The sequence below is a fragment of the Trichoplax adhaerens genome, genomic scaffold (genome assembly GCF_000150275.1).
Source record: "Trichoplax adhaerens TRIADscaffold_1 genomic scaffold, whole genome shotgun sequence".
NCBI classification, from domain to species: Eukaryota; Metazoa; Placozoa; class Uniplacotomia; order Trichoplacea; family Trichoplacidae; genus Trichoplax; species Trichoplax adhaerens.
Genome location: NW_002060943.1, coordinates 9,565,613 through 9,584,895, shown reverse-complemented (window position 1 = coordinate 9,584,895; position 19,283 = coordinate 9,565,613). Strand labels below are relative to the sequence as shown.

Genomic DNA, 19,283 nt, shown 5'->3' with positions numbered 1-19,283 from the left:
ATATACAGTATAGCTATTTACTAAATTTAAAGCTGGAATAAAATACTTTGACTAAGAATTTATACGTCATTATAGTTTGTTCCAAATAAGATTCCTTTGACGTTTTAATCTCTCTGTTTCTAATTCCAGACGCTTCTTAGCAGCATTAACATGTTTATCTCTCCTTTCTTCCTTTAACTGGCGCAATCTGAGCGTTATAAAATAAGAAAAACAATATTCATACGTCATAATTATATAGAATATCAAAATTAAAATGACGGTGGTCCAATACTTGTCCACAAAAACAATGACATAAAATATAATCATTGATAAAGACTACATTTTCTATTCTTTTTATTACAGTATCATCATATGGTATCTCGGATTATGTTAAATTCATAGGACTACACCGTAGATAACTTCAGTATAAAAGAAGTCTATTTTTACGCAAAAGGTGTACTTTTACACCAAATACTTTGATCCTTAATACTCGTATTTAAAGTCCTAGAGTAAAGACCTGCAATTTCCCTTTTATATTATATAATCGTTGCTACTAGTAAGACCTATAGATATTTCACGGTACACAACTTTAGTCAACATACCGGTACTCGCAAAAACCTTTACAAATTAATAGAGACGATTTCTAATGAAATTAGATAAATTTCGTATATTGTCCATCTTTTAATTTAATAAATGTAGTCATATCGTATTAAAAAAGACATTTGTAATACTAATAAACATGCACATGCTTTTAGTATACCATCTCTGTAAAGTCTGGATAGTAAGTTGATGGCTGTAACTATTATGTATTCGTTGAGCTCTTAAGGATATAATTTAATAGTAAAATAATTGAAAGTATCAATTTATTGTATAAAGTATATCATCACCTTTGAATGTATTTTATATACCAATCGGGTGGATAGTGAATCGGGACTTGAGAATTAAACGGGTTCACGTCCACTGTTGATGGCTTTTGCCTAATAGAGATTATTGTTCATTATATGTATTTAGATAATACTCAATAGCCGAAGATTTAACTTAGGAAATCAAATATAAAATAATCCATAGCATGCTTAGGATACAAATAAATCGTACTTATCTCTAATTTCGTGACTTTTCTTATTATCGTTAATAGACGAGACTTTATCCAACTGTAAAAATAAAAATTGAGTTCAAGTTACCAAAAATATAAACTAGCGTATCAACAGGGAATTGAATTTATTTGACTGATGCATTAAAGACATTATATCAAAAAATATATTAATTACCCTTCTATTTTTTATTTTCGATCTATTCATCTGAGTTAAGGAAACAGGTGCGTGAATGCCTGAAGCATTTTGGGATTCTTGATTGATGACAACTGTGATATTCAGTGAAATTCTCAGTTAGAACCCGAAAAAATTGCAAATATAATCCCAACATTATTAAGAAATAAAAATTGATTTGTCTTACTTTTTTTATTGTAGTCTTGATGAACATCTTGAATTTCAATATCAGTACTACTAGCTAACAATTCACATTCATCTTCAATGATAAAATCAAAGTGATTTTCAGAGGAAGTTGTAAGAGGAGCATCTACAGCAAGAGGAGAATGCCCATGATCGATTCTATAGCTATCATCAAAATGATTCTTTTGAACCTTCCCGGTTTGAATATGAATTTCTGGTCGAGAGAATTCTTTTTCTTTTTGATTAGTTTTTATTTCTTGATGTTTACGCAGTTTTTCTTTACGATTAACATGCGATACCGATTTATAAACTAATTCTGATCTAGTTCTAACGATTGCTCGATTGCTCTTTCCAGTATAACTACAGGGTGAATTGGTTCCATTTAAGGCATTAGTTTTTTCCTGAATTCTAATATTATCTAATGCCGTATTACTACGCTGTAAAATATTCCTAGGTCTGTAATTCCGTTGAACGCCGCTAGTAGTAGTTTTATAAGACCCTGATACACTGTCGTTTTCTCTAATACCTCTCGACTCATCACTTACGACATCATCTATGACAGGGTTGAACTCTTTTTCATTGATTGTATCAGTTTTAGCATGATCTTTTACGTCAAACCTTTGTGCGTTATTATTTCGGTAATACTTGTCATCTTGCCTATAGCCTTTTAAAATTTCAATGAAGAATTGTCATACCTATCGCAATTACTGCTTAAAGACAATATAAGCACATTTTATTTTAAAAATCAAACCAAAAACTTTAAAATTAATACAATACCTGACTGACTTTTTGCTTCGCGATTACTTTCAACAGCAGATAAAACTTTAGCAGCTTCAGTGACTTTAAAATTTTGTCGATCAGTTTTTTTGGCATCTTTTAAATTTTTAATTTCTTTTCCACGATTCTTAGTTGTTTCTGACGACTTTATTCTATCTTTACGGCTACGTCTAACTACTTTCCTTTTAGTTGGTCTTTGACCATTTTCTACCTGGATTCGATATAACAAACGGTAAGCTCGTAAGTATAAATTCTCAAAGGGTACCAATAGCAATATCGATAATAATAATATTGGATAATGTTATTACAAATTCAGACTGTAAGAATCGATAGGGTAGAAATAAAATAATTAATCGCACAAAATAGCTGACCTAGCCGCAATTACCTTTTGATAGCAATCGTTAACTCGTACTATTATAATTATGTGTAAGACTACCTGAAGAGGAGCAATTCCTTCGGAACAGTACCTTAGTATTTTTCTTATTTTGCGACGATGCTAATAAGTATTCCAGTTGGATAACATCTGGTGATTTGTCTATAATGAATAATTTAAATACTGTTCAAATGTAACCTTTTGATTTTGTTATAATCATTGAAATCTAATGCAACAATATTATTTAAATCAGAAGGAGATCAGATCTTAAACTGACTGAAGCTAATATCTAATCTGCAGCCTAGTTATTCAACTAACTCAGTTCCGTTGTACCATCCCATTGAGGAAAATTATCGCTTTTCTATAATGAATATTTAAATAAGGATTTTAAGGAATAATTTAAGCAGGATTTAATTAACTTATAATGTTATAACAATATAAGATCTCATAACTAACAATTAACAAATGAAGATGCATAACTAATAATTATAGAAAAATCTAAACTTTGTCGCCATAATCAATATTGTACATATGCACGCACTGCTAAATATAATTAATAAACAAGGTTCCGAGTCAGTTACATGTACACTTCATATCTAATACTTTTTTGCACCTTCATATCGGTAAGTTCTTCACTTCCACTAGCTTCTGAAGAAAAGGGAGTGCTCATTGGGGACTTCCCGAGAGATATCTCTTCAAAGTTGATTGAAATATCAGATTCTTCTTCCATCGAAGATTCATATACTTCGATAGGAACCCGATAATCGGTTTCAGATTCCGCAGAAACTACCTTTTTCTATAATATTTAGTAGGTGAATTTTGTGTTAGGCAGAATTTATCTACATTAGTATCATTAATAGTTCCATAACTTGCGATACATATCAGTATTTTACATCTTGATGGAATCTTAAGATCTCTTTACAACAATTACAGTTTTAAAGTGTAAATAACATGTACAATATGTTATATGGCACAGAATCTTACGGGAATTTCTGATATTTTTTTAAGTGCTCGCTTTCCTTCTGTTTGATCATCCTTTTCGATAAACCATGAATTTTCTAAGGATAGCTTGTAGGGCATCTAATCATTATAAAAGAACAATGTAATACTGTAAGGTTATATAACATTGTAAACGTGCTAATGTAGTGCAGTTAATAGTATTCTATGTTAAAGTTTTTCTTCCAATAATTATAATTGAAGAACCGCATAGTATAGTGGAATGACTAATGTACCAAGTAATCCTCCATTGTCACTTGTTCTGGCGTGTTAACACTGTCAATAAAGTTATCTGTCACTGCCACTTCTGAATCTATAAGGTTAGTTACGTATCAATAAAAAATTACGATTAATCGACTTCATTTTCATTAGCAGTTAGCATTATAAAAGTTTTAACCAGTTATCAAGATAAACTGCGTGGGAATTAAAAGAATTTCATATGACAGACCTGAATAATGATCAGATTGATTAGCATCTTCAATTTCACGCTGAAAAACTAAGTTCAGATCGGGCAAATATTAGATGTTCTTATAAGAGCACTATCTTACATATTTAAAAATTTATGCAACAGAAGACTTGATAATTTTGACTTCAGACATAATAATTAATGATTCATAGTATTCCTTGTAGAAATTTTAAATCAGCTATAAATTTTTAATAAAGTCATTTAAAATTTACGTTATCCTTGCCCTCTTACTTTTAGTTGCAGGTATTAAAAATAAATGTCCTTTAAATCCTAATAGCATATCTCCTTGCTTTGGTAAGAAGTTTACCGACAATAAAGTATGATCTAAGGTGATTTCGCTAATAAGACAGGCATTTATATCCCAAACTTTGATAATACCATCTTTGCTATAACAGAAATTGCAATAAACGCGAAGATATTAGATTGTTAGTAACATTAAGCCAGATAAATTTACTCGTCACTATTAGATGCTTCGTATTGATATACACGCGTATGTATTATACGTTGCTCACCAAGAGGTTAAAAAAACCTTCCGACTTATGCATTTATCAATACACAAGACCGAATTAAAATGAGACGGAGCAACTTCTACCATTTCATTCTTGGAAATATTGGCTATTACAAAAGTTCGAAGAATTTTACTACACATGTGAATCATGCAATATTATCACAATTACTATTAGGTATTAATTAATTGCTATTATCGCTTTTACTTATATTTTATGTGCTACATGCACTAATCATCGTTTATTAGTATCATTATAACAGCAGATCTGAACAATAAATAAATTATAAATTTTTAAAACTATAATCCGAATCTATCTCGTACTTAAAGCAGATGATTGGCAAATGCGATAAATTTACATTATGAAAAGAATAATAAAGCTAGATAAAATCTACCGCTATGTAAATGGCATTTTCTTAACTTTCCATCTGAATGACCGCATAGTAAAACTGGAGACTAAAACGTATAAAATTATACAAAACTCAGGCATTTTACCAAATAATTTAAGTTTATATAAAATTTCGACAGATATAGTAACATAAATAATAATAAATAACTAAATAAATTACCATAAGGCAATATTTTGACAGAGTGATCGCGCAATGTACTTCATGCTTGAGTTCGAGATTAGGCAATGAAAAAAACTGAATGATCTTATGGTCACGCCGGATTGATAGAATGATTAGTTTCTTCTCTTCTACATCATGATTTATCTGTGACACCTAGTGAAGCAATAGTGTTCTCTATTACGTAACTAGCTGAACGTTAGGTATTTAGGGCATATATCAAGGGTGATATCTGAGTATTACCACAAAAATAATACTTTACCGGATCTCTGGAAGTAAGACGTTTATAAATTCGTTCCTTGTGAGCGGGATGAATAAATACTATCCTTCCATTCTATAATAAAGTAGTAGATGTACTTTAGTCTCACTATTTGATTGAGCAGTGTCTTCGATTATATTATTAAGAGTAAACACTAAAATTGCATTAATCACAATGTAATCTTCATATGCATCACTAATTAATCTTTTAAAAATTCCTATATGCAATTACTTCACTAACTTTTGTTCCAATAGCTAAAAATGAGGGCAAATTTGTAGCATTTGGTCTCCCTTCAGAATCGTTACTGTCTATTCTAAGCGAATGATCAATATTCTCGGAATCGTAAGTAGTACTATTAATTTCAATGAAACTATTCACAATTGCCAGACTTGTCACTTCCTGCTTTTCTTGTCTACCTTTACTGATACTACGATCATATAAAATACTTTCGATGATTTCTTTATTCCATACCGTGATTCGACATGCAGGGTCGGTCCTACCAATTTAACGTACAAAAAATTTTTAAATTAAAAACATAAATGAAACTTATATTAGGATCGAGCTTCAATGATACGATAATAAATTATGTCAAGCAAAATTGGACATGATTTCAGGTGATTGTTAAATATTACATTACCGAGTTGTATAGATCCATATCTCTGTAGGATTGAGTAGAACGTAGAATAAACTATGGTAGCGACTGTATGCCATGTCGATAACGCGACTTAATGCCGAAAGTGTTGGTGGAGGTAAGATTGTGGTTATTCTTTTCTTTTTTTTCACGGAAAGTATTCTAATGCTGAAAAATATTATAAACGATATAATAATCTTATAGGTGAAATTTAAGTAGAGTTATAAACCAGCAAACCGACAATATAATCTCATCTCGAGTGCATTATAACCCACACAATTTCGTTTAATACAGTAAATAACACTGACTCTTTACAAAGTTTACAACATTGGTTATATTATTATAAAAGACTAACCTATTATCATCACTAAGTGCGATAACATGAGTAAATTTTTTTGTGAACGATGCTAGAGAAATTGAAATCACAGGAGAGTAAGTATTAGCCCAAAAATCGACGAGATGGTTTAATGACCACATTTCACATTGCCGATTAGAAGCAACATAAATATTGTTGTTATGTGCTATGCCTATCCATGGTATACCGGACGGCATAATTGATATCCTAGTAATTTAAAAATAATTGTTACGTTCCGATACTTACACTAACATCTATGACTGATATGAAAATTAGGTTTTATATCTTTACGGTGACTCACGAATAGATCTGCGCCATGATATGTAAAGACCAAATTTTTATTGTGCCGTCAGAGGAAGAAGTTAGCACTAGCATCTCACTATTTGGATGCTGAATCATATTAGTAATTGCCTATAAATTTTATTAATATATGATTAGGTCAACTTATCATTTGAGAGCGTTACTTATGTATTGTATTTCGAAAGAAATATCGTTGCTTTTCTTACTGCATGTAAGTAGGAATTATTAAAATTTAGAACAATTATTTAAGTGACGTTACATAAAATTAACTGTACTTCCCACTATTTTTAATTTTACTCCAAACTGTTTAAAAAAAAATTAAAAATAACGGCGGCATCTTACGTACCTTAGAGTGCCCTTTCATTGTTGCTAAATGATTTCCATTATCAGTCCATACCTTCACTGATGTAAGAAGTTAATTAGGATTTCATTATATAAAAACTTAATGATTCCTACATGATTAAGGTGTTTTATTTCTATCTGAATACATAGTACTGTATGGTTAACCGATAATTAATTATACAGTTGCAGGGGAACATACCGTATGTATCCTTAGAACAGGTTACAACTAGTCTTGATACTAAGGAATGTACACATCCTGTTATCATAGCTTTGTGAGCACTAAAAATATTTATACATGCTAATATGAATTTCATGGATATTAAGAAGTATTAGAAGTTGTTCTATTTCTCTATTTGTACCTCGTGATTTTAAAAATTTTGTGGCCATCGACGCAGTCGTATACAAAGACATCCGTATCAGACATGCAGTACACGTGCTAGAGTTAGATTTCGGATCAACTTTAAATCAGTTTTTCACGCAAAATTGTTTCACCCTTTAGTCTTATTAAGAATTTTAAAATTAATTATATCAGAAATATTACCTGCATTTTATGATTAAGCTGCATTTTCTTCACCCAACTTCCGCCGACATCGGGGTAGAATTGTCTACAAATTTAATTAACCAAAGGATCAGTTAATAGATTCACTAAAGTTTATGAAGACCATTATTCCAATTTCTCTCCTACTTTACGTTTAGCTTATAATCTGACATCAGAATCGACTCTCTTTGTTCAAATGGTTTCTTTTTCCGTTGCTTATACTCATAAATCTAAATTATAATACAATTCCATATCATAACAGTCAGTTTTAAGCATAAGAATCTTGGACATTTGTTCTTAAAAATTCATATGCTTACTCTCATGCCTCCTGCACCGCCAGTAATAAGATCATTTGTTCTCGGATTAAAGAGTAAAAACAATACGGCCCTCAACTCGGAGGCAGTTTGAAATACCTCAATGAAGTCCTTGTTCAGTACCTATATAACAGTACATTTTTAGTCGGATACTAACTAACATCAGCATATTTGTGAAATCTGTATCGATAATATATAATGTAATTGATTTTTACGCCGAAGGGGATCACTTACTCTAATAGTATGATCCTTGGCAACTGCGAAATACACATCAAAGTTCTTAGCATAAATAATATGATGAAGTACGTTAAATTGATAAGCCGCAAATGTTAAAGGTCTGGTAACTGGAAATGAAGAAGAATAGTGAATTTGTTAGCATGAGTTCATGTGATGAGAGTACAATAATTATTGGATTAGTCGTTACTAGGATTGGTAACGCTTTCGTTATTCCAGCAGGTAATTCCACGCGAATCTAACATTGCAACCTGTCTAGTTTTTTCATTGTAGGTTACTAAGCAAAAGATTAAGTATTCTTAGATCAGTTTTTACCCAGTAATTATTCAGATTATGAACTTTGAGAATTCTAGCAGATAATATCTATTCTTTGTCCTTCGTTTATAATTATCTAGAAATCTTCTTTTAATTGGTTGTAACGTTAATTTACAAGTACCGGATACGTATTGTACTGTTTGAAGTCCACTTAAGCTGCTGATTTAATTATTGTTAATTTACATGATATCTTACGAAATACGGACCTCCCACGATATCGCAGTTCTTGTATGCATGTTCATAGACTCCTTTCCATTGGATGCCATAAGAAACTGATCGATATGGAAATGTATCTTTACTACTATTACCGTTATTCATATTAAAAGCTTTTATTTCGGGCTATTCATGATTTTAGCTCTGCTCTAAAAGTGATTTTCTTTAATCATAGTGAGTGTTTTCGTCACAGGTAGGGGGTCAATTATCTTGAGTAGGCCAGTTATCGCTAGTATCGTTGTGTTTGTTTTTGGAAGATGAGTTAAAAAAATTTCAGCTTTATCACACCAACTCTGTAGTCCAATTTGATACAACTGATACTGAACTTAATTACTGGGAATAGCATCAACAGATGAACTTGATCAGGTTTTTAACACCTGTTGCGTCTAATTACTTTGAAATACAGTATTTATCTTTACTCATTCAGATATAGCGAGGATACAAGAATTCGTATATTCGTATTACACTTGTAAGACAATATATTAATTAAGTATTATAATTATTAGCGATGAACAGGTAGGTGTGCTTGATTGGCTAGTAAACTTTAAAAAAGTACTGTGTTCTATGGTATGGCAAGTATACAAAAAAAGTTAAAAAGTTATACACAGGTCTCCATGGTAATGCTTTTAGAACCCCACCCTTTCGTTGGATACCTTCCATATTTTAAGGTAAATCATGGACTAGTACCACAAGTGCTTCTATTGCTTCTAGTAGTCCATGTTTATACCTACTGTAGTTGTAGCTTGTACATACGAATACATTCGGTATCTTACGTTTTATAATACTTAAGCTGTGCTTTCCATAACAGTGTCTGGAATTTAACACAGTATGCCCCTTTCTTACATAAAAATCTATTCATGTTCACGATCTCGTTTCAATTCAAATCGATTTCGGTTCGGTTCTGAAATTGAAATTAAGCCCTAACCATAAGATATTATCAAAATACGAGTATACAATAAAGCGTAAATTTGTAGAGTGCATGTGCAATTCTGCATGATATGGGTATAATAAAGCGTGTAAATTGACCCGTTTGGGAGACTCTATACTGTACGCTGCACTGACACCAATTTAAAATGTCTCATATGCAATATGATAGTTATTATATATCATTATTGGCGGAAAAGCGATACATAAAAATCTCATGCGAATCGATAGAAAAAAAGAATAGAGTACTAAGATCGTATGCCATAAGCTAGATATTTTTTAAGAGACTAAGACGTGAGGAGTCATGATTGCAATGCAGAATTACGGCCTTGTATTTTTGAAATAAGACTTAATCATTTTAAATTTGGATATAGAGTGCTCGTTACATGATTCTGCGATTGCTTTTGGAAGCAGATCATACTAGCCCAATCATACCATTAAGTTTCTATAGCAGTATGCTGTGTCGTAAGGTGTAACAAGTACTTATATTAACATACTGTATTTCAAAATTTCGATTGCAATCAAAGAATAAGTTATACCGGCTCGTTATCCATACTTTAAGAACTGCAGAATATTACACTGTATTACAGAATAATGTCCGCGAAAGCGACATATTATATCATTGGTTAGTTAAGAATTCCATAGTTTCAGAAATATGATTTTGTGCTAGATCGCTTTTTTATCCAGAGATCTAAGGCTGAGTATACTTTCATTTACTATAATAATTAATACCGTAATATAGTGACGAAGGTTCATCTAAAACTCAATTCTGTTTATTAATGTACGATATGGTTTGTATTTTATTATGTGGCTAGTAGGTATAAGATTCTATTTTACATAGAGTATCTCAATCGCTAATGTTTGGTACACTTCTAATTGAAATTTTTAATGATTTTAAAATTACTAACACTGCATCAATAATCTTAGACTTCATTTTGTCATTTCGTATAGAAGGGTTTCTTAAGAATCTAGGTAGCGTTATAATAATTATAATTCAAGAATACACACGAATTTAGTAGCAGATCTCATTTTATTTACTACAAATTCTTGCAAGGCTTTACTTGCAATCCAGCAACTAATCAACTAGTCTACGATCTTCTTGAATTGACAATCCTTAAAAACAAGGCTGAAATGCGTATTACTAAATATTTCTAGCGTGTACTAATATCAGAATGTTGCAAGATGCGACATCAACGTTTTTCCGATTCAGGATTATGCTTGAGGAACGCAGGTGTAAACGAATTGTTAATTAAATGAATACTAATGACTTTCATTGGCCTCTAATTTACGTTTCAGGCTTTCGGGCATTTCGGGCGGTGGTGGGCGTGGTAAACGGAAAATAACCTTTACAGTATCATAGATAAACCACTGCAGTCCTGTTAACGTACCAATCATGATAATACGAGCAAATAATCCCTTCCATAAGCCTACGGATGTATTAAGCAAGGGAGCAGTCATCGTTAGAACATTTGCATACTCGCTTAAAAAATGAATTTTGATAAGTTATTATAGATGATATAAGTAATCCAGTTACCATTCCATCCTAAAGACTTAGCAGCTTGTACAGCAGTACTTCCTTTATCATTATTCAATTTTGAAACTACAGAGTCGGCAGGATGGGAAACAATTGCACAGAAAACTCCAGCTACATTGAGAAATAATAGGGTAAGGATTAATAAGAATTAAGAGGTACAGAGTTAATTCGGTATAGTAAAAAAATGCGTAATCACTGACCAATGTAACCAGCAGCAAAAGTAATTACCAATTGTTCAGGTTTCGAACACTGGTTCCTATGTGTGTATTAAATTATTAGTAGCAAGTCACGCGATGTTTGAAGTAAAAAGACTGTTACGTTTGTTAAAAATTTTTACCTGGGCTTAGGTACAACGTGTTTGTATAAAAATTCTACTGTGCGTTCAAAAGCAGCGAACTTCATCATAGTGTAAGGTATTTGCCTCATCCAAAGTGGAGGAAGACCTTTGTAAAGTCTACCAATTTCGGTTAATACTGTGTTAATATCAAATCGTCAGTTTAAACTAACACAAGTATCAAATAAATTCTTACCCTCGCAAACCTTCCTCGTTCATTATTTTAGGTAAGCCTTGGCGTAGTGTAGTTGCCCAGCCAGGTTGGGTTTGAATACGTACTTTAACAGCTTCCATTGGACACAAGGCGATGTCAGCAAAAAATTCGGCACTGGCCGAAGCTGCCAGGTATAGCGATGTTCTATACAAGTATGTTTTTTCCTTTACGTAAAACAATTGCATAATATAGAAGTTAAAATGATCTCTCTAAACTGATGATTTTATTAGTTGGAAAATATACAGTGGTAATAATGATGATGGATAAATTTTTTAAATACCTCTCCTAAAAGTTCACTATATAAAGTTTTGAAAACTTCATAGAAACCAAATTTGAAAAGACCTTGCATAGAATAGCCAATGAAGGTTGGAGCCCAACCTTTGCCTAATCCTCGAACTCCATCTTCAGCTAAGGTTACTTTAAAACCATTTATGATATTCTTATACTTTGCTGGATCCACCTGAAAGGGCAACGTTACTGATGATTACAGGAATATACTGTAATATTTCTATACGGTTAACAAAATTTTGATCTCGTTACCTGCATTCGACATTTAACCAAATCAAGCGGTACAACAGCCGTATGTGTTATACCACAGCTTAAAATACCACCTAAACCACAAAAGGCATAGTATTTCATGGAGCCAAACTCACAGCTGTTTTGTTCAGCTATTACAAATACAAGTAGTAGATTAATTAAAAAGCTAAAAGACTGCCCATGCTAGAGTTATTGGTATGAGAAAATGGAAATATTGAAAATTTACAAGGGATTACCTATCGGTGCAGCTGATGCAGCATGTAGAATCCTGTTTGTTTTCGGGCATGCTGTGTTCCTTTCAGCAAAAGGACTGCAGAAAAGATTTTTTTGGGAAGTTTCCAAATATTTCTTAGTTAACATAGCTCTAAGAAAAAAAAAAGAAAAGACATTAATTAGATAATCAGTCAATGATATGTTTGGGAAAACTTGCGTTTTCTTTTATCAGGCAAGAAACTGATGCTTTCGCCATCTTAATTTAGACTTATGGGCAGTAGCTTAGCAATTGTCTACCGAAGTACAGTACAAGACAGCCCATGTAGCGGAATACAACATAGTTGTCAAAAGTGATTAGATTACTGATATATGATATCTTTTGTTGCATGCAGATCCTAAATGTACGATATCTATCAATACGCTCTTCTACGTCTAGTACAATATTAAGCACTAGCTGCAGCCGGAGTTCAATTTCGTTACGAGGTAAGGGGTCAGATGGAAAAATGAACTTCATAGTAACGTATTTTTTTTAGTTTTGGAATTAACCTTGAATGCTGATAGGTTCAAAAGCTAGGAAAAAAAGTAGGATTAAAAATATATTGATTTATTTATTATTGTACGCTGTACTAGACTGTGTCAGTAAAAGCACCCTGAAAGTTTGAAGAGTCGACTGTCTAGCTCATCATTTTTATGTCCTGTACTGTATAACAGAAAGGAACATCTCTTAGGTCTAGGGCATAGAAACTATTTTATAATACGTAATACTCTTAATACGATAAAGACATCGTAGTCTATGGTTGTAAGACATGCAAGACAATATTTGTATTCTGCGATGATGTTAAGTCCTGTCTTGAACTAGGGCTAGGGCACGTTTTTACAAAATGATGAAACGCCTACATTCAAGGTAAATGCTGACATGTGGTGTGCAAAAAATGATCGATCAGATACACAACTGGATATACGCTTCTACTATGACATTTTGATTGACTTCTTCACTTTTGATTTTACGATCCGTTCCATTTAGGTTGGTAAACACCTGTACTAGTGGGAGACTGCCGGAAGTATTAGAAAAGTATGCCATTGAAGAGGCAAGACACAGTACTGTACGTAACACTTCCTCAATTTGCATGATGTCGGTAGTGGTGACGACTTACCCGGTATAAGGGCAAGATTTACGTAAAGAAGGGTCAAGCATCACTCAACTACTTGTAGGCTTTTCATAGTTTAACATAGGCAAAGTATCAATAAATGCGAGTATAGAGAGAGAGAGACCATCGATATTGAGAGCATATACACACATATATCGACATCATACTTACGATTAGTATACAACAATTCCTTGCAAGGTAGGAGGACAATCGAAGTGCACTGCAAGATTGATGAGTCTTGCCTTAAATAGTATCGGCGAGGCTTTCAGAATTTGACCGGTAAAAAGGCATACGCTAAAAAAGGACTTGTTAATAGGAAGAGAACTCTCGTTCTGACAGTATTCGTATGGGTCCGCGACTGTGTACCGTATAGTATCCTGTCCATCTTACAGTGTACAGTACGTACTGTACAGTCATTCCAACTGCATCTGATGCAAAAGAGCTTGTAGAAGACGTCAGAAAAAATTTGACAATTTTTGAGTGTACAGTACAGTACCGTACAGTGCACTAGTACTGTACAGTACTGTACTGTGCAGCACAATACCGTACAGTACAGTACTGTCCAGTACTACAGTATACTGTACTGTACAGTACAGTACTGTACAGTGACTATGAATACGGTGGCCGAGGACTGTACACTGTACAGTAAGTACTGTACCAGCAAAACCCATAACCAAACCATGAGGTGCGGTCACAGTTCATTTTTGGGATCATACAACAGTCAACTCTCTGATCATGCGTACACATACAGTGCACTATACTGTATGACAGTACTGTACAGTACTGTACGGTACAGTACACTGCAACTTTGCTACAGTACGGGTACTGTACTGTGCTGTACTGTACTGTACTGTATATCTTGCGCAAGATTTCTTCACATTGCGATGAACTCATTCATTGCGGTACTACTGTACTGTACTGTACTGTATACCGATACTCTACAGCACGTCGCAGAAAATCCAGCAGACGGCGAACGACCGAACGTAGGAGAGTCCAATAGCCAGCCAGGAGCCAACTAATGCATAATCAAATATCACCAATAATCTCTAACTACTGTTAACAGTTTATAGAATTCCTAGTACAGTACGAGATTGCAATTCAAAATCAATAAATTAGCCCATGATAGTACCGTATGTCTTCCCATTGCAAACCCATTCATGTTTTACGAGCATTGTTCAGTTAACTTCAGTACCTCTGATACTGTTTATATTACTCTTCACCGTTTGAACGACTACGTATTATCAACCGACAACGACAATATAGCAACTATTTGACTATGAGACTATTGTCATGCAGACGATACTCAACTTCTTTTAGTTGAGTAGTCCCTGAAAATACCTACGATCTCCCATCGTCAGGTCACAAACCAAGTTATGAATTCAAACTTTATTGCAAAATCAGCCAATTTTCACTGAATCTATATCAACTATTAGTACTTCGATAATAATATAAAAAGTGCGCAATTGCGATTTATCGAATGGGTATGTTCCTCTATAATTGTGAGGACATGATTCAAGTACAGCACGTACACGTATTGACTGTGTAAGAGTAGAAAAGCAAATGCTATGCTATGCGAAGATGTAATAAAACAAAAAAGTTGCCGTAATACATTGGCATAACACATGGATTTTGATGCATAAACCTGGTTTATAGGGAAATAAAATAGTACAGATGCATGATAACAAATCTTGTTTGTTTATTGTCATTTTCTTTTCCTTTATCCGACGCTATCACAATTCAAATAGATCAAATGTTGTAGATCATCACACTCGCAACAATGAAATATAACAACTAAATTCATGAACGACTTTGGTCAGCATGGTGATAGGCTGTGAAATAAAGGGCTACAGTTAGTTATACTATCACATCATGAACCGAGAATTTACAGCACGACATTTTAATTGAATTAGATAAAGCTAGATTTATTACGAAAGAAACGCATTTATCCATATAATCGGTAATACTTTGTTCTACTTTATTCGACGTTGACCAGTTTGATATACTTTAAAACAAACTATTTCGTGGCTTTTAGTATCATAAGGTGAACTGTTAAAGTATAATCAATGAATTCGGTACTGTATCAATATGCTCTAGCTTGCTTTCATGAAACGATATCGCCTTCAGTAAATTCTACTGTATCTTATGGCTATTTTCAATATCTTACACTTAGCAGCAAGCAGAAATATGGACATTATATGCTTAAGCATGAACAGACGTAGAGGAAGGCGGAGGTGTTGTGTTCAATTTCGCAGGTGGTATCAATGCAGCTGCTACTTGGCGTCCTTCTTCTAAAAGAAAGTTAAATGTCGCACAGGCGTTGGGCTGCAGCAATATTTGACGAGAAAATTAACGTTAAATTTTGAATAACTTTATTATTTAAATCAAATCTAAATTGTTTATAATTGTAATAGATGGCACTGACATGAACCAAACTTCACTTATCTCATAATTATACTTATATATATATATATATAATTAGAAACAGATTTATAACTGTATCCTTTAAAATACTTAGGGTAGCAATATAGCTGTCTTACAAAGAGTAATGTATATGCAATGATGATATAAACAGTCACTATTACTATTACACCACCAAATTGTCGTTAAATCACACCGTAAAACGCGTACAGTATATCAATATCGTTCGCTAGTTTTTATTTAATATCAGTTTTTGATTCAAGCAAGAGAGATAATGAAACATTTCTGAAATGTGATTTCAAAGATACTGAGTACGCGTATTTCAAATCTATCTTATACAGGCAACAAAAATAGCCGAACTTTGGAACAATTTATTACTGCGTGATGTAGTAATTGATACGGTACACTGTTTACGTACGTAGGTATACTCTTGCTGAAAGTACGATCGCTACTTGTTAGTTTATGTAAGATTATATTTGTTTGTTTTGCCAGCACTTCTTTCAAGCAGCCTTTCATTATAACTAAATAACTTATATAAGTATATAAGTTACTAGATTAATCTTTATCCCGTTCGCATGCTTCCTAGGGTTACATTACCCACTGCATAAAAGAATTAAACATTGTAATACTGAAATAGTCGATGATAAGTGGTTAAACATAAAGTGACGTAAAGCTACGGTTCTACATTGTTCTACATTATCTAATCAATTTTAAAGGCTTCAAATACGATTTCAGTAGATTGTACTATTCACTAAGGTAGCTATAGAGATTAATTGGCTCCATAACATCTGCAGTAAAGTTGTACCATAAAGAATGAAATAATAAGAAGTTGTACGAAAAAATCGAATGTTTAATGTACCAACAGGATAAGATTGACGCAACTACTTTAATCCTAGAGCGGTGAAAATTTAGATTGCCCCACATATTTTGGTTGCATATGGTAGTATGAATATAAAATGCATTTATCTTTGCCTTTTATGACATATCGGTATGCATTTATATAGGATGGGTAAAAAGTATTTTACTTTGAGTAAAGTGGTTATTATGGACATCTTGAAAGCTGGGTTATTACTGATTACAGTGTCAACTTCGTTTAGAGTAGCATAGTATGCACGTTATATCAATATTTAAATACTTACTAGAACTACAAGACGCGTCTAGCTAACAAAGACCATAGCTGGTAGACAAAACAGAATCATTTTATGAATGCTAATGAAACATAGTCATCTTACCGTGTCCTGCACTTCAACGGCGATAGCATTTGACCTTAAATATTTTAATACGTCGGGATGAAGAACGGCAAGATTATTTCCGGTACCGATTACTAGTATATCTACAGCAATCGTAACAAAATTATTAAAAAGTACAATAATACGAGACTCGTAGATCTAAATGTCAACTATAAGTATTTAACTAACAGTAAATACTGTTTCAATTCTGCGTGAATAGCTCCCGGTGATACAACATTCAATATGTACCAATATTGCTTCACTATGGTCGTATATACTGAAAGAATTATTCTTTTATATAGTTTTTTATCACTACAATTATGATTTTACACGGCTGTTTTCTCTTCATACTGTAATGTAAGCAGTTAAATACCAGCAAATTGAAAGTAAGTCTTACTACTGACGTAGTTCACAATAGACGTTGGCTGTTATAGTCATAGTAACTGATTAGCATTCTATTGCGACTTTCTTACCAATTCTTGGAACAAGTACGGGAAAAAGGGAGAGATTCCTAGCTGTAATATTTTCATTCCTTTTCACCTATATTCGAAGAATTTAATAACATCACGAATATAACAATTATAAAAGTAACTAAAAGAAAGTTTATCAATATCGTTATAACTGGCTCATTCAAGATACAGAATTGTTCGTGTTTCGTATTAACATTAGTAATCTTTCAATGGAATTTGGAGGCAAATGTTAACATCTTACAGTATACTCTCGAAGTATAAATACTGTTATACGAACTTTCCACAAGAAGAATCCCTTGGGCAGAATCGCAGCCGGGCCAATTATTTTAATATTACCAATGGAGAAACCTTGAGAACTGTAACTTTTAATAATTGGCATTTGATCGCTGCCAGCTATAACTTCTAATGATGTTCGCAGGATGTCATGTTCGCCGCTTACGCTATAAAATCGGCTTAGTGGGCTTGTCCATCTTCTGCAGGAATTGTAATTAATTTACATTTAGAGCAGGAATAACAGTACTTTAGCATTTCGTAATTACTGAACAGTATTCGTACGTACGTGATATACATGTAATATCACTTTATGGTTAGCAATTTAAAGTTAAAAGATACCGAAATAATAGCTGACATGCAACTGTAAGTAGATGATACTTCAAGGACAGCTTTTTGGTGGATAATTGTTTATGCAACCGGTGTTCAGAACTAAAAGTAGAATTTTACCATAGAGTGCTTGACTATGCTAGCTCGCAAGAGCAGTGTTATTGCACCATATCGAACGTGGGACTACAGTAGTACGCGCGTAGGGCTTTATTACGATCCAAATGATTTCTCGATGGTTATAGTGATCTAACAAGGGCACTTTCGTGAATCTCCATTATCTCGTGCGGTCACAAATTTAGCAAAAGTCACTTGTCGTTGTAATTTATGATCGTTAGCAAATAATAATAATAAAGCACCTTTCATCGTACATTTAAACTTGATCGAATGGATAATTGAAATTATTATTTGGTAATTATATAATTACTGCACCGAGTAACATATCACTAATCGAAATGCCACCATCAAATGGCGAGATAAAATTTTATCCTAACCTTGCGTAGACTTTTAGGTTTCGACCAGTCCGAGAAAGTAGCATTCTTTTGCTGAGATGATCACTGCAGTTGCAAAGTTCCAACAATCAAACAATTACATCAGTCATTTACTAACTGCTAATAAATTAATTTATGATATTGCATGAAGGGGAGAGACCCTTGGATAAAACTTACGTGATCGTAGAGATCCTGAAGAACACTAATTATATAACTAATTAAATTTTGTTTTACTCTTTAATAATTTTACTGGAGATTTTAAAATAAATAAATAATACTAAACTGTTCCAGAAAGAGATTAAGAAACCACTTGCTGGTACGTATACGTCCAGTCATACACTTCGTATTGAATTATAGTACAGTACAAACATTACTGAGTGCTGACTACTGACGCATGAGCAGTATGACTATGACTGAAGGCACATGTTGCATGTTACCCAATAATTTACTACAGGATTACACTAAAACATTGCAGTAGTACTGGTAACATATTGATGTCGATATTGATGTCTTATTTACAGTATACAGTGTACAGTAAGCGACTTACAACTATACTGTACTCA

The 19,283-nt window shown here is 33.0% G+C and overlaps 3 protein-coding genes across 3 annotated transcripts; all 3 read right to left on the bottom strand.

The window, feature by feature from the left end:
* Positions 1-69: 69 nt before the first annotated feature.
* Positions 70-8,716, bottom strand: TRIADDRAFT_52395 (uncharacterized protein; the record flags this gene model as incomplete). The annotated part of the gene is made up of 29 exons (XM_002108146.1): positions 70-187; positions 867-956; positions 1,075-1,130; positions 1,248-1,339; positions 1,432-2,091; positions 2,205-2,415; positions 2,672-2,739; positions 2,896-2,938; positions 3,191-3,373; positions 3,562-3,657; positions 3,810-3,886; positions 4,022-4,069; positions 4,271-4,425; positions 4,552-4,654; positions 4,940-5,000; positions 5,114-5,266; positions 5,373-5,444; positions 5,610-5,865; positions 6,007-6,168; positions 6,356-6,562; positions 6,657-6,766; positions 7,002-7,057; positions 7,197-7,276; positions 7,357-7,433; positions 7,539-7,602; positions 7,683-7,765; positions 7,853-7,972; positions 8,084-8,193; positions 8,605-8,716. The coding sequence occupies 29 exons, from the start codon at positions 8,714-8,716 to the stop codon at positions 70-72; spliced, it is 3,723 nt and encodes a 1,240-aa protein (XP_002108182.1).
* A 2,079-nt stretch (positions 8,717-10,795) lies between these two features.
* On the bottom strand, positions 10,796-12,623 carry TRIADDRAFT_63189 (uncharacterized protein; the record flags this gene model as incomplete). The annotated part of the gene is made up of 8 exons (XM_002108145.1): positions 10,796-10,962; positions 11,070-11,180; positions 11,270-11,325; positions 11,407-11,523; positions 11,600-11,781; positions 11,898-12,077; positions 12,158-12,285; positions 12,581-12,623. 8 exons carry the CDS (start codon positions 12,621-12,623, stop codon positions 10,796-10,798), a joined length of 984 nt encoding a protein of 327 aa, XP_002108181.1.
* A 3,091-nt stretch (positions 12,624-15,714) lies between these two features.
* On the bottom strand, positions 15,715-18,767 carry TRIADDRAFT_52393 (uncharacterized protein; the record flags this gene model as incomplete). Its single annotated transcript, XM_002108144.1, has 5 exons — positions 15,715-15,837; positions 17,166-17,266; positions 17,636-17,702; positions 17,874-18,105; positions 18,724-18,767. The coding sequence occupies 5 exons, from the start codon at positions 18,765-18,767 to the stop codon at positions 15,715-15,717; spliced, it is 567 nt and encodes a 188-aa protein (XP_002108180.1).
* Positions 18,768-19,283: the final 516 nt, after the last annotated feature.